Here is a 16,745-nt window from a genome sequence, read left to right on the forward strand (position 1 = left end):
GAGACAGTATTAATTTAAAAAGCATTAAATGTTGTAGTGTGATCCTCTTCACTCTAAATGTGTTGCATTCTTAGTGTTCAGCCACAAGGGTCTATAATGTGACACGTTCTCTAGGGGAAAACCCCATGTTCCAACTACAACTACCTTTAATCATGTTGACATTCATGCGCATCCGGTGGGAGATAGAAGTGACAACCACAATTATATCTTGCAAGTATTTAAAGTCAGACTTACCAAAGGGATCTCTCACACCCCATTAGAAGCCACTTTTAAAAAGGGTTGGAATGACCCCATAGGAAATTACGGGCTGGTGTCACCGTTGTCACACACTAAAACCGAGGAGAATATGATGTTTTACTTTCACCAGTTATCATTAGCACAACATTTATATAAACCAACACAAGGTCAGACCATTGTTTTACCTACTACTCTAAGGCAAACGCCTGGCGTAACACCTACTTGGCTCCTCTTTAGTCCTGCATGTTGACATAGAAGGATAAGAGCACAAAGGCAGTTTCCCCATGCGTGATTGTGTTTCATATTGAGGTTGCGTCCCACGCCTTTTCTCGCTGTGAGCCGGTAATTAAGGATATTGTACTTGTGCTTTGGGCTTGCCCTCACTTCACAGATATTGGTGAGACGTAATGAATCCCCTAATACATTGTACTGTTGGAGTTCTCTCCAACACACGAGAGGTATATGTGCTAGGACTATCTCGTTGGAACAAGAAACACTTGGACTTATTATTATCCAAAAGACTGATCACTCGCAGATGGGAATCACTAGATCCCCCACAACTCGCAGCCTGGATGTAGTTGTTCACTAACTGGGTGCAGGCGGAGAGTGTTGCCCTACGTTGGGAAGACGCTTTGGGGTTCGCTAAAGCCCAGCAGCCATCATATCGGATGCCACTATGGCTGACCTACACACTGATATACCTGATGCTCCCCAAGGCCAGATGCCCTGTGATGGAGAAGCGGGCAGTGTGATGCGAAACTAGCTGCTCCCTGCCATTGCCTCCCTGCCATTGCCTGCAGCAGAGACGCACAGGCCCCCTGGCCCCCGCTTCACCTCAGCGATAGGGTTTCTTGTGACGACACATGACATCAATTTAGCACCTAGATGAGCAGTGCTGCTTGATGGGGAAGGGGCTGGTTGTGCAGTTAGGGCTAGAATAACAGTTAATTTTTAAATCTTTCTTTTTCTATGTTCCAATTGTCCCTGATTGGGCTACTCGGCTTTTGATACCTGATATTGCCCAACATTGTCTCCTGTGAACAATATGCCCTGACTTGCTGGAATTTCTCAATTGTATTGCTGTGCTCATTTTCATGTGCTACATGTATGCCTTCTGCCTGTTTTTTCTCAAACTGATTCTACGGATACTGTATGGGGCACTGTAGGCCCCTGCACTACGAGCTAACAACGCAGCCTGTCCTGTAAATATTGGCTTAGACTATACATAATGTATCCCTGTCAACTGGCATTGCTATTGTATAATGTGATCCTGGCTTTTTTGTAATTGGGAAAGAAAATGCAAAAGCAATAACCCGATTAAGTACAAAAATAGAGATTGTGTCCCACCAAAGTGATCACGTCATACGCTGCACATCTCTTGATCGAATTCAGTGCGAGTCTTTTGTGGAACATCCATCTCGTTATGACCGTGGCTCGCACACATCCAGTTTTGCTGCTCTTTTCAATTGCAAAAAGAAATTGCTTACATTACCACACCGTTTGTTGTAGTCTATTGGGAAACTAAGTTATCTCTCCACAAATCTATCCCTCTCCCCATACGTCATTTGGGCAAGGAAGGGATGGGTCATGGGAGATGCCCACCGAGGGTAGAGATTATAAAAAGCGATGCTGGACAAAACAGGAGCAATCTAACCGGTTGCACTAGAACTAGCTCAAGGCATGAGTTGCAGGCTAATTGTCCGTGATGAATGTTTTCCAGTGGGTTGGCAGAATGATGATAGAAGCAGGGCAGAATTCATGGGCCACAGTGATGAAGAAGTTGTCTCCCACAATTCCTAATTGTGGCAGGTTAAATAGGTTATGCACGTTCGGTGAAGGCTGATCACATTGAAAACAAATCAAGTATTTACAAGGAAAAAGGGAGCTACAAAACGAACTATTCTCTTTCTTTCCATAGCCAGTTAAATATGAGTTTTATTCCAACTGTTTGTCCATCCTCCAGGATCTGAGTCAAAAGAAAAGTATCTGATGCTACGTCTTTTAAAGTATTTCAAGTACTGTATTAATACTATTATTGATCTCCTGGTCAGCTTTACTTGGATAGTGATGTTAATAGCTAGGACTCTCTCATGCAGCACATAAAATGATGGTTTGCTGAGGAACTATACATACTTATTGTGTCCCTTGGTCTCTTTGTTGGCAGGTAAAAGTAATAGTTATGGCTTGTATATAAGGTTTGTGATGCGAGCATGGGTGCGACCAGCAAGATGGCAGCCATCTTTTTCTGAACCCCAAAAGTAAACTGAGTAGAAAACTCCTACAAATAAATAATTTAAATATATAGTACCTGGAAAGGGCAGCAACAAGTACAAAGACCAAAGCGGGCAGTGTCTGACCTATTTTCAGCAATGTGGGCGAAAAGGAAAATGTGGCTAGATGGAGATTGCAATGATTTTCTCTCCTTGTGCACAGAAACCAACGTTGCCTTCAATTAGAAGACAATGTGGAATCCGATGCTGTGTCCCAGGTCCCACTAGACAGAATAATGTCCAAATCAAAAGAGGAACATCAGATGGGCAAACCCAATGAAGAGATGGAGGGGTAATGCAACCGACAGATGGACCTGGAAAAGGAGGACTGGAGTAATCCAACCATCGCCCAGAAATAATTAACAGCGAGAAGATGGCCAGCACTTAATGATGTAGACATTCATCTTCGATATGAGAAAACAAATGTAAACATTTCAGAGGCTGCTCCACCAGGGCAAATCAAAACAAGGGACGTCTGAAGCCTTAGAAGCGAGCCATTCAGTGGTTAGTTAAGCTCGAGTCTAGAGCTTAAAGTTAACACAATTTAAGACTTTATTTTTAAGTGCAGCAGTGCTGAAGTTAAAAAGGAGGAGGACGATGGAGGATTAAGGTTTAAGGCTTCAGTAGTAACAGATTGAAGGTCTCCTGGCAAATAAAAAGGCCAAGAGTATATGATGACAACGTAGCAAAAATAATCATGATAAGCATTCAGTCTTATTCATTTTTTAATGTCCGGGTACTTTGTGCCCCAGTAAAAAGGATAAGAATAGTAGCACTACTACAAAAGGGAAAGGTTGAAGTAGTTACTGTGCAGGAAACACATTTAAAAGTAGGGGAAGATAAATGAATAAACGCAAAAAATACGCACATCTGCTACATGCCAACAAAAACCTCCTGAAGTTGCAATTTTGTTCAGGTAGTGGTTGGGAATTGCTGTATTGGAGTTGGACAGCCAAACCAGATATCCTTTCTTGAATGGGAAGGTGAGGAGACTGATAGTCACTAAAGAGATCCGAAATGCTCCTAATGAAGGTCAGTAATGGTTTATACAAAAAACACTTCACAAGCTTAATGGGGTCGGTGAGGGGCTGATTTTACTTTGAAGACTTCCATCAAATAATGAACAGCCGCTTAGATCAGACTCAAACACAGAGACCACCAGTAAACTCCTTCGGGAAATGGGACCGCCTATGGCTACTTAAACCCAGCAGGCCCCACAGACTTTATTATGGTCTAATAAGTAGCACATTACTTAACATGGGACACGATCACTCTACCCAAGGGTCTCATCTCGTGCCCATCCCATTAAACACCTATTCATTATAACCTTGGCCTTTCAGGGAGGGGCTTGTGCCAAGTGGTGGGAGGGAGCCTGCTGTGTATGCTAGAAGACCTGTTTGCCAAGGGATGGATATGTTTGTTTCAGAAATTCAGGAAAACATGTCGCCTGCCAGAGGAGGAACCGGTCTACTTCTCGCCTCAAATAGAGAAGAGGCAAGAGGGCAGAAAATACCTTTCAAGAAAGCAATGAACAGTTGTCCGGAACAAAGGGGATCATTTCCACCCATCTCACCTGTACAGACCTACAAATGGCGATACACTGGTGACGGCTCATTAATAAAGATAAACCTGTGATGAGACATAGTATGGAACCACAAATCTATTCAACACGGAGAGTAAGCATACAAACTTTGGACTGGATGGTATTTGACATCTGATAGGATCAGTCGTATGTATTTGTATTTTTCTGGCAGATGTTGGAAGGAGTGTGGAGACCAAGAAGACCTGGTATATGCATGCCGCGTGTGCCTCCAATTGACAAACTATGCCAACAAAACCAGAGACCATTATTCTGGGTGCATCCAGAAGGGTGATCATGCTCGCAACTGCGAGACTGAGGAATGATATCACCACTGTGGATTGTGATACAAATGATTTTGACAGGAATGTGGAAGCAGGAAGGCAACCCTTCTGAAGGACCAATGGTTTGAAAAACATGGAAACAACAATGAAATAATGATGGAAAAATGTTACGCCACCATAATTTATTGATTAAGGCAGCTTTTCTCATATTTAGGCTTCCAGTTGTTTGTCTAACAGTAGGTGCAGGTTAATACCGATTAGACTAGGTTGAAGGAGATACCCTTGAAGAGGGTGAGAGTTATTCAGTTAGTTAAAGTGACTTGATGGTGTACTGTTGCCTTGAAAAAGTGGAGTGAAGGTACATAGCATGCAACCAGTAGCAAGAAGATGTAAAATGTAACAATGGTTTTGAGGGTGGATGTTGGGAGGTTATGACTAAATCTGCCATTTCATTTAATGTGGGATTTCAGTCTTCGAATTAAAAGCGCTCCAATGTTTTTGACCATGATTTTGTAAAGGAGGGAAAGGGAGAATTTAACATTACTTTTTGGAAATAATATGAATTTCAGACTAAAGAAATGTTAAAATGATTTGCTTTATTGCTTTCTAATAAGGACCGTATTGTGTGTCTTCCAACAGAATATTTCGTTACCGGAATGTTTCTACTCCTTTTTTGACCTTCGAAAAGAATTCAAGGAATGTTGCCCTGGGTCCCCAGATGCTGGTGAGCTGGACGTGGCAGCAATGGTGGACTGTATCCTTTGTCCTAGTGGTATGTGGGTGAAGAACGAGCTCTTAGAACAGCAGAATCCATCTCCGGGTTAGTCTACATTTGGGGAGTAAAACTACAAGCAACAATCAAAGAAACCACCCATTGTAACGGAACAGGAAGGCAACGGGGGTGGAGGAGAAGAGAATGATGGCTTGCTCTCTTTTGGTATTGCTACTGGATTTTCTTTGCCTATTAAGATGTGCTGCAAAAACGATTGCGTGTGAAAGATGCGGAGCTATTCCTATAAGAAAACAGGGAAGAAACATTTACATGGCTTCGCTTTCTTCGCTTCTCTTACCTCTTTAGTTGGTGCCTTACTTTGGAATCTGGACATGACTGAAGTCTGACAGAAAGTTATCAATGCACTCAAATGTAGTGTATTTTGTAAAGCGCACAGCTGCCCCAACGGGGCGTCCCGGCGCTGTATAATGCTGTGGAACCCTTCCTGGCTCTCCCTGTGAGATGCCCCTCCTGGGCACTTCCAAGGTGAAGCCAGGCATCCCAGTGTTGTAGGGGCCATTGTGGAGATTAAGCAAGCTATTGCCCAGAGTTGCAGCGTGGGACCCATGATTAGAGTAGGCACCGAGGCGAGAATTATCGAGTCCGCGGACATTGAGCCCAAGGCCCTGCCGCGCCGGGACTTGAACCCTGGTCCCGGGCCTGATCTCTGCTTCAGAGTCTGCCGCTCTAACCAGTGAGCCACACTTCTCCACCAACCACTCAACCAGCACCAGTAATAGCTGCTGAATTGTATAGCAGTTTGACAGCCAAATGGAATTATTGTGCAGGTTTGGGCAAGGTGGGTTGAAATAGCGAAATTACAAGGCTTGTTGGTTGTTTTTGCTTCTTTTCATTTAGAGAGTGGACGCATCCCCGAAGGATAATGAATGATTCAAGATGTTGGCAATGGTGGGTCTGTTCCTTCGGTGGTGCTCCTTCCTTCCTTAGAATTGCTGTTTAGTATTTTGAGTTGCTAGCTGGGATGGGTTGCAGTCAACCATTTTTCTTTGTTCTCTCATAAATTGGAGTTTGTGAAGCAGCGTGGATGTTCTGAATCCTATTTCAAAAGGCAATACATATTTCATAGTCTATAGTGAAACATTGATGCATTGTACATGGGCGCAGGGACCCGTAAAGATTCTGCCTTCTGAAGTGTGACGATGACCACATATACAAAAACAACAGGTGATGGACAGAATGCAGAACAATGTCATACATTCTCCCCAGTACAGAGATCGGTGCCTAAATCCATCGTTTTTTTTGCTCACCATGCCATTCCAGTTTGAACCCAGCCATGTGCAAATCAGTCTTGACCCTGTGCCCCATGGTAACAGTCCAGCCTGAACTGCCAAGCCAGGTCCTCCCTGGACTGGAAACAAGCATCCTAGGATTGGTTTCAGGCTTTCAGGCCTCATCAGCCAGGATAGCTTGATTCCAGTGGCATGGAGAGCTCGGCACTCACGTCGGAGCATACCCGTCCCGCTCGGTGGACAGAATGCAGAACAATGTCATACATTCTCCCCAGTACAGAGATCCCATGCTCAATACGCCACTGGAGTCAAGTTATCCTGGCTGATGAAGGCTGATAGCCAGAAACCGGTCCTAGGATGCTTGATTCCGGTCCAGGGAAGACATGGCTTGGCAGTTCGGGCTGGACTGTTCCCATGAGGCACAGGGTCAAGACTGATTTGCATATGGCTATATCTGAACTGGGGTGGCTTGGTGAACAAAATAACAATGGATTAAACCCAGAGCTGTGACTGGGGATGAATGTTTTGCCATTGCACAACATTCCGTCCATCATCTTGTGTGTTTCGATGACCACACATATACAGCAACGCTCTGGACGGTGTATATCCCTCCCCCCTGCCCTCCCTGACAAACCTCCTGAATGGCAGAAACCTCCAGAACCATAGTTACCAACTATATGCCCCAATGTCATATCCATTTTGTGGACTTATTTTGGCTGCTCACAGTACAATTCTAGGCTTCACGCTGAACTGTTGGTGATCTCCCTGCAGTATAAGATGAATCCTGCAAAGAGAGGAGAGATATCGCCGACAGATCTCAGATTTGTGATTTCAGGGGTACCAATAGGCTGATAAAGTGGTGTGTTTGAGTGGAGCCAGCTGAAGTATAAACGGAAGGCATTTACAATGATCAAAACTAGTCTAACTTGACCAAAGATTTTTCATCACTTTAAAAAGAAGAGTCATACTTTGGAATCAAGTATGTGACAGCCACCCACGAGATTGGTTGTCACCCCTGGAATATTTCAAGGATATTTCTTGTTTGCTGACACCTATACATTAACCCCTTGCATGCTGATGACGGCCCGTCCATCATGCATCACGGTGCTCGTGTGCTGATGACGGCTGGGGGCCGTCATGAACCCGCCCACTCTCCAAATCGCCCGCACAGGCGCAGAATCGCGGCCGCATGCAAGGGGTTAAAGATGTATGTTTCTTCTTGTGCTCTTTATTTACACTGATGATCAGAAAATGTGATGTTGTAGTTGTTTCTGTTGACGACGTGACCGGAAGCTTGAGAGACCAGAAGTATTTGATTAAGTTTTTAAAAAAAAGTAAGAACATTTTCATAAATTGTGACTATTCAGTGAGCTAGATATGGCGAGGAACTGCAAACACTGCTTAATTTGTTAAAAGTGTAGTGCCAGGGTCCAAGCTACTATACATGGTTACACTGCAGCTGGCACAACTCGAATGCCTCTTTCAACTGCAAGTTAAAGTTGATCTTTTATCATTTTTTAAAAATATATATGAAATAGTTGCGTTAAAATGCACAGAGTGCAACCATGTGGTGGTTTCTTATAAATATGTGCTGGTGCTGAGCACCAGCAACACCAGCGCAAATTAAACTCTGACTGTTAGACCGTTACAGGATGTCTCGTCCATCCTTCTGCTGGACCTTAGTGCCTGTTGAGCATCTGAGTTTGTGCAGTCTTCTGTTACATTACATTTTTCTGAGCGTTTCCTCTTTTTTAAGTCTGCAATTTGGAAAAGCAGCTCATGCAAAATAGGCAGGTTTTTCAGAATTGGGCCTCCATGTTTCACAAGATAGGTTCCCATTAGGCAACTTTACGAAACTGTTCAAAATCTTTGTACAGTCCGTATAAATGTTTTACCTTAAAGAGGCTTCAAACCCCTCCCCAGACATACAGTTACTAAATGTTCTTTTCACCAATCAAACTCCTGTCCTTTTTTAGCGAAAAAGCAGAGAAGACACACATTTTAGCCACCCTTGGCTGAAGTGCCAAAGAAGCTGTTGGGAGATGTACTGATGGTCTACCACCTAGGAGGCGCACAGTTAGTATATTGAGTTCCTTTTTGGAGTGATCATGGGGGTCGGATGATGGCCACACCAGTTACCACCCTGCAGGTGGGTGCAATTCCACAGTGCACCTACATTCCTGGAGGGCTCCATGCCTTCTATTAAAATACTGCTGATCCTCCACTTGCACTGCCATATGGAGAGTATGATTGGAAGTGCTGCTCCATATGTCATTGAAGCACTGTCCCTTGCACAGGTGAGTTCGTACATTTTTCGTCATCAGACACAGTGCCTACTCTGCACTGTGTGCACACCGTAAAGGTGTATTGCGACATGGCCAGGGATAGTGCACCCGATTACATAATGTTGTCCTTGGTTCTGTGACCAGGGCATAGCCTCTTCCTCCGCAATATTCCATGGCTACACTCTAACACTCCGAGAAAAATGACCACCAATTCCAAGGTACTCCTCGTCAGATACTATTACCTGTCTGACAGTATGATTAGCACATTACCGTTAACATTGGCCGCTTTGATAAACTTTTAAAATCTATTGAACTACCTGGCTAACCATTAGACTTACGTCCTATCTTAGTTTGGGAAAGGTGTTTGCAAATCGCTCGAAAATTATCTGGTTACTCAGTATAACCGCTTCTAACTTCTCTTCACAGTGTGGAGGGAACAGTCAAGAGGATCTCTGCGAAGGGTAGGAAATTTGCATTGTAACTGTATTCTGATATTAACTCATCATTGTGGGAGAATTGGTGAGGAGGGATGGAAAATAACACGTGAAGGAATAAGTGCATATATATTGGGACAATAGGCATGCCAATGGGGCACAGAACCTAATGATGAAAGGTATAGTGAATAACATTTATTTTGCAATCCTTCTATTTGGTACCTGATCAAAGCCAAGAGACTTTTTTAAATGAACTCTAAAATGAATTGATGGCCTATTAGAGTTAGAGGTAATATTAAGAGGTAACTTAAATATTTCCATAGATGGCAACTAGTCTTGATTCCAAACGACGGTCTTCGCAAATGCCCCACCACAAATTTTGCAAAAGAATTTTCATTTGTGATACTGCTGGATATATTTAATAATCAAGGCTACTAATTCTATTCTCATGTCCAAGGAAGCATCTTCCTTTCTACACTGACAGATGCACGGAGTAAAAAATATCACTATATAATACCGTGTCCTTTTCAACATTCACCTTAAAATTCATGATTAGAGATTGGTATTCAGTGGTTCAGTCCATAATGTTTAAGTCTACAGCTAATACCAAGTGTTTCAAAGAGAATTCTTGCGAGACTTTGCAATCTACAATCATTGGGCCATTATCAACTAGAAATTAAATTGTCCTGGAAGCGAACACGAGGAGAAAATAGAATAATGTCACATAAGTATGTTGAAAAAAAACTACACGAGGTGGAAATCTTGCACAAACAGTCTGAGGCTGAATTAACACAATGTACATTGATTAACATAAACAGAGAAATCTGAAGATGTTTGAGGACAAGATTGAAACATTTTCATAAATATAGACACTCACCCATAGAGTAAAGTCACAATGAAAATATAGACTGGATTGGTGGAATGTAAAATCTCGGAGAGGCATATTGCAAACGTTCCTGATGTTCTACCCATCCCTCTTAAACTGATAGACCTTAAACTGTAGTACACAGGGGCATACCTGGCCCCACTTAAGTAACAACCCAGAAATAACTTTCGTCAACCTCACAAAAGAAGAGATAAATCTGAACTTTATCCCCCACTTTGAGATGGGTTTATGGGTGAATTCTGCAATTTATATCACTTCATTTTTTTGAACCATGGCTGGACTTTTCCGTTTTTCTCCTAAAAAAAGTTAAGACCACATGTCAAAAGTCGCTTTTTCACTAGAGACGCATGCACCGCTTATAGGTCAAAAGCTGTGAGCAAGTTTGATTCAATTATACACCTGATATATTAGCTTCTGCTGCTGCTTATTCTGGCCTTATGGTATGGAAGAAGACATTTGCAAGGTGAGAGTAATAGCTATTCCAAAATGATAGAGAATCAAACCCGCCCACCTGCTTTCTCTCACATCTGAGTAAGCCTTAGCTAAAATTAGTTGCCACAAAAGCCGCCGTGGGTTTCACTAGATGTCTGTGGCTGTACAGATCCTCCAGCTTGTGCATGCAATAAACATTCATTTGGCAGTTTTTAATATCTAATATTTCTGACATTCCCCAAGCACCATTTAGCATGTTAGCCCCCTCCTTCTGCCTAATTACTGTGATGAGATGACTGTTAATTTAAGTATCTGACGACAATAGTGCTTCTGTTTGTGGGGCAGAGAGGCAGTAACCAGTGTTTCCTCGTGCCAGTTTTGGCTGTATTGTTTTCATAACTTGTAAGATGACCTCTGCACTGTAGCAATACATTTGTGATAGTGCATTAGTACAGTTGTTCTCAAGAACGTGCTATTGGACCACGAATATTTTTACTGCCTTAATATAAATGTATATATACATATGGATTTAAACAATGAATGTTTTCTCTTGGATTGTTTGTAATTTCGCAATGAATGCATACTATTATGCCTTTTGGAATCGGTAATTTTTTCTTTTTTTGTACATTGTCTTAAAGAAAACGCCTCATTGAGTGGATATTTGTTTTACATTTTTGTTATGTTATTTTGTAGTGTACCCGTTTTAGATGGAGCGTGTTTGGGCATTAGGAGAGCTAGGCGCTTCTTGTTCGGTTTGGTGTTTACTTTCCATCATTTTTAGGATCCGATTGCAGACAAAGCCTGATGCTTGTGAGGTGTAAGTTGTAGGAAGTGGTGTGAAACTTTTGAGTTTTTGTTGTTGATGATCACGTTTTGTAAATCAGTTGGGTGCAGATGAAGATCTAGCCAAGATGCTTACGTGCTAACTAGCTTGTTTGGCTTATTCACAACCCGGCACGTTTGTACCTGTGTCTATTGAGTGGGGGCATTTGGTGATTTAGACAGTCCTCATGTCCACTGTTAGAGTATTCTTTTTAGCGGTGTTCTGTTGTATGCTGGTGCAGGGGTGATTGGTTGGGTGAATATTGTTGTGGGCAGGCTGACTTTTCACAATATATAGTGTGCTAGAAAAAATAAATCTAAAAAACTAAACACGAAAAGCTCTATAATCATAATGGTATGTTAATTGCGTTCTTCACCATGGGGCATTTGTTTGCTTTTTCAAATAGCGAAAGTAATAATGTTAATTAAGTAACCTTGTTTAAAAAAATATAAAAAAGCCACTTGAAGTGCCTCTGGCTCACAGGTGAGCTTTCACCAAGTCAGCAAATATTATCCATTATTTTCAGAATGCTGGTAAGTGTCTCTCTTGTATCTTTCCACCTCGCCTGCCCGCCTAATCCCTTGAAACACTTGTTGAACCAGTTTTTACAATTCATAAGAAAGCCTGGAAGTGAAGTGCAGAAGGCTTGGTTCACTTGCTCTGACTCAAAAAGTCTACACGACTTGACACACTCGAGATTTCATCAAAGGCTTGCTTTCCACCTCGTTGCACGATTTGTACTTTCTGATGCTGGAAAGTGATTATTTGGCTTTATACTCCAGTGGGAACGAAAAGAATGTATTTTAATAGTGTAAAATAGTGGGGGGGGGTTTTGGTCGTCACTACAGTAATTCATCCCTCCCCCGATCTCCTCTAGCCCTAAAGTAGGTGCAGAATTGAGGAAACTCAAGAGAAAGCAAACTCTTCAAATTCTAGCATTCTGAACAAGCCTAACCAGTGCTAATCCAATTTGGTATTCAGTTTGCATGTTCTGGCTTCTATGAAGCAGTGGGAGAAAATGTATCCAATGGTTCAAGACAGTATCCAGAGATGCAAGGGGATAATTGAAGTATGGAACAGAGCTGGTTAGTACTTGGAGGCACCTGAAGGCTTGGCTGTAGCAGGCAGCCACATAGACCGGCCTTTCATGTTGAAAAAGGTTTATTTAGCTTAAATGATGAGGAAGATTTCTAGATTTAATATGCAAGCTTAAAATCAACACTGGAGGTTCTGTTCTGGATTAATGATTGGCAAGAGCCATGCATTAACTCCCTCAAAACAAGTAATATAGGAGCAGCTGTACTAAGGCTTTTGCAGTCTCATACGGTCCGATTTGCATATTCCGACCTTTTGCAAGCTTGTAATGGTCATGTTATATGTGCCAAACCTAAATTGCGAATTGGTTATGCATTACATACTCGCAGTTTGGGTTTGGGTTTGTGACTACGTTCCGAATTGTCATTTGGAAGGGGCGTGCTTAGGGTGTCCCTTCGAAATAGTAATTCCAAATAGGATGTATTCATGTTTTTTTACGCCTGAAATCCAGTCTGAAAACATTAATATTTGACAGGCTTCTCAAATATAGTGGTAAACCATTCCCAAATGGAATGGGGACCATAAGGAACCCCTCCCACTTTGTGGAAGTTGACAAACATTTCTAAGAGTAGGCATTTGTTCCACGGGCCAATGCCTACTCTTAAAAGATGTTTGTTAAACTTTACTATTTTTTTAAAATCCAACTCGGGCCGCATTTAAAAGAATTATTGCTTTATGTAAAGGCAATCGCAGGCATGGTTGTCTGCCTCCCTCAGCCGGTCACCATCCCTGTGATGGCAGCACATCATAGTGGGTCTAAATGTGTGACCTACCCCGTTAATATTTATGAGGTAGGTCGAATTGTGGCCCACTATGATTCAGCATTTTGCAAAGCAACCTATAAGCACATAGGTCGGTTCGTAAAGAACCACACTAATTACAAAAATACTGGTTGCGAATTGCGACAAATATGTTGTGACCAGTGTTTTATTCATCTGGCCCACAGTACCTTGCCTTAATAGGATAAGCAACAAGCCTACATTGGGGTAAGTAATTAGCAGCACCAAAACAATATTGAATTCAGTAAATCAAACAGTAGAAATCCCTCATCAATTGAGATATTTAGTAAATGGAAGATAGTGAATGGAAGAGAAGAATAATGACTAATACTGCACCAAAATGCAGAACAATTTTTTTACGGGATTGGGAGTTACAGAAGACGAACAAAATGCATACCAAATTTCCATTGAAGACCATGGTGAACCCAAAGTCATGTTAGTCCAGGTGTATTACTGAAAGTGATTGTTGGAGCCCCTTTTTCAGGATAAAAGAAGATTTCTCTAGCTCTGCAGGCTGGAAGAGCAGGAGCACTCTCAGTTACCTTGCAGGCAGTTCAACTCAAATGCTTACAAATGTCATGAGCTCTTCTAGGGTAACTTAACTGTAGATTTCAAGTGTTGACTGACCTCTCAAAATCACTGCTTCAGAGTCACAGCCAACAGTCTAATGCCAACTTTGCCCAAGCACTGAATAAATCCCTTCTGGGTAATCCTTACACTCCCTAACTCACATGAGTTTTCCTTGAGACTTAAGCGACCGATCCAAAGCAGAGACTTATTTCTACTCCCTGCATATTTAGGTCCACATCTAAAGTTCAGTCCCACTTTCTTGCTGAGCCCTCCTTCAAAGGTACCGTAACTTGTCTACGCTTTCCATGTGGATAACAGGAAGACAACTTCCCGACTTTACACGGGTTTTCCAAGATGATCTAAGAATGCTGCCACTGCAGAAGCTCTGTCAGTTCACTGACAAATTTATCTATTAATCCTTGTCTTCTGATCAGGGAATCTTCCGGCATTGCTATGCTGGCTGGAGATGGCCGGTTGATGCCTGATACTCTCAGTTGCCCTGACATTCCTGAAATAATGGTAGGGTATGTTGTTCTTCTATGCCACCCCAGGCTCAGACGTCTTGCCAGAGATCCTTCAGCGTTCCAGGTATATATACTTCTGAAAAAACCGAGGACCTTAGGAATCCAAAAAAGAACGGGATCCCTTGGTCACCCAAAGATATCCTAACCGTAATGCCCATGAAAATGCTTATATATATATTTAAATTATAGCTGCGTTCATCGAGAAAAAACACCTTAATCTATAGAAGAATGTGTCAACATTGAATGTCATGACTACCTCGGTTTCCTGGTGTTTATTTTAAAAATGCCACATATATTTACAGGGGGTTCTTCCCATAAAGAGGATAGGAAGTAAAAAGTGTCGCTTGTGTTGAGGGCTCAATCTTTCATCTCCTTTGCAAATCGCAAACCATGTGGAGTTACCTGGAACATTAACCGACATCCATATATTCTGGGGAAATTAGCTTTACCTGATACATCCAGGTATAGTCTCTCTAGGGCAGGTTTAGCTTGTTACTGCAGATTCTCAACGTCAGACAATATCTTTGTTTAATGGCTCACAAATGTGATTTGAAAGAGGAGCGCTGCTGATTGCTTCCCGCCACTGTGTACACAACAGTGAGAACGATCAGTTTTTGGGGACTGAGCAGCTTGAATGTTTCTTCTGAAGAGATGTCTTGTAACTACAGATAACTACAAACATCCTAAGTATAACATTCTAATTAGTGTGAAGCAGGGCTTTATTTCACTGAAATTAATTTTCTTTACTTGTTATAAATTTGCTTGCAAGTGTCGATTTCAGTAATTGATTTAATGGATGAGCCCTGAAAACTTAGCAGTGCAGATTGCCTGAGTCTGGAGAGACAGGACGGGAACCATGATGACATCCTTGGTATTGAAAGCACTTAATACAGTCTATGGCCATTAATGCACTCAAGGTAAATGAGCTACTAATACAGGAAGGAAAGGCAACAGATGAGCTCCTGTAAAGGTGACATTCCCTGCCAAGCATTACATGGTCTGTGTGTAGAGTGGGCCTTGGACCCATTTAGCCTCCTACATTTTTGCATTTGGATAACCTATTTTTTAGGTTTCTCCTGTGGGTCAGTCACTCACTATAAGCTCTGGTAAAATGGTTTTAAGTGCCTTCTTTTTAAGATCAGGTTTGCTGCATTACAGCTCGGATCAGGGGCTCTAGACTGGCTGCATGTGATTACATGCACACACGTGTGTGGGCTGAGTGAGTGGGACTGCTATTTAACTCAGCCTGACATCTGAACACTTGCAACTTGCCACAGAGGGGACCTATAATACATTGTGTATGGCATTTGCAGGCCATATGATTTAATTGGACAGTCAAAAATCTTAATTTCTTTTTGACTTTAATGTGACACCGTAGTGCTGTACGGTATGCACACTATATGCGAAAGCTAATCAAAAATAACAATTTCACATTGTCTCGACGTAAAGGAAGAAGTTTAATATGTGCTTCCGTAGGTAAACAAGGTGTTGAGTGAAAATATAATATAAAATCAGCAACTTTTGCATTAGCGATTAATTAGGTTCTAGCTTTGAACTACCATGCTGGACCAAATGAATTATGCTGCTGGCCAACAGTTAGACTAAAGCCTTCGCCACCCATCTGGGTGATAACGTTTTTTTACGGGGAGAGGAAAAGGGTGGGATGGATCCCCTTGGGAAGCCTGGGCATGCCTTTTACAGAGAGATAATATGGAAGCAGCCAGACGTCTGTCTGCCTTCTTTTGGTGGGAAGGAACCAGTTTGGCAGTGGCAGTTGTGAATAGCTTTAAGGGATCTGTGACCACTTAGTCACCGATTGAAAGTCCCAAGATGCTGTGCAGGAGGGATGGGACATTGTGGAATGATGATGTCATTTTTGCATTGGGCAGAGTTGACACAACAGCAAGTGTTTTCTACCTTGTAGTTAGCTGTGTATACCTAGGACCCAGAGGTGGAAAACATCTCGTATAAGAGCGGGCGGCAATTCTTCTACATTCAACTATCCTACCTTAGCGTTAGAGGGTTTACTGTGACAAAATATAAACTACCCTTTCATTGCCACAGTGCAAAGTGTCATGATTTACACATGTATACTGTCCGGTTGTTGTACTTTTTTTTTGTTGGTGCAGGGAACTTTAGGTAAAAGCTTTGGAAAGCTTCATTAGTTTATTGTAAAGAAATGTAAAGCAGTCGACTGAAAATGCTAAAGTAAAAAATCCCTATATACACGATATATCGGGATTCTGCGTAAGCGGCCAAACATGTGAGACTCTACTCAGCCACTGCAGGTGAGAATCGAAGGAGAAGATACATTCATGATGAGGGCCTCGGCATATGCTGGTAAAGGGCATTCTTATACTCCCTTGTACATGAGCAATGTATCACCTCTTAATTCTCCAGAAAATGTTTTTTGTAGAGACCATTCAGTACCCCCTCACTATTACTATACATAGTAATATACAGTCTAGTTTAATCAGGCTGTGAACCTCTCAGCTGAAGTCCTTCCTGGTTATTCATAATGAAAG

General features: G+C 42.1%; 1 protein-coding gene across 3 annotated transcripts in view; it reads left to right on the forward strand.

The window, feature by feature from the left end:
• The window catches only part of ESRP1 (epithelial splicing regulatory protein 1), a 384,375-nt gene that overhangs the window by 95,270 nt on the left and 272,360 nt on the right, over window positions 1-16,745 (forward strand). For all 3 annotated transcript variants that reach the window (XM_086966011.1, XM_086966012.1, XM_086966013.1), the window contains exon 4: window positions 5,010-5,124. In XM_086966011.1, the coding sequence (XP_086822137.1) occupies window positions 5,010-5,124 (115 nt within the window). The remainder of the gene's footprint in view (window positions 1-5,009; window positions 5,125-16,745) is intronic.

Source organism: Lissotriton vulgaris, chromosome 4_1, assembly GCF_964263255.1.
Source record: "Lissotriton vulgaris chromosome 4_1, aLisVul1.2, whole genome shotgun sequence".
Lineage (NCBI taxonomy): Eukaryota > Metazoa > Chordata > Amphibia > Caudata > Salamandridae > Lissotriton > Lissotriton vulgaris.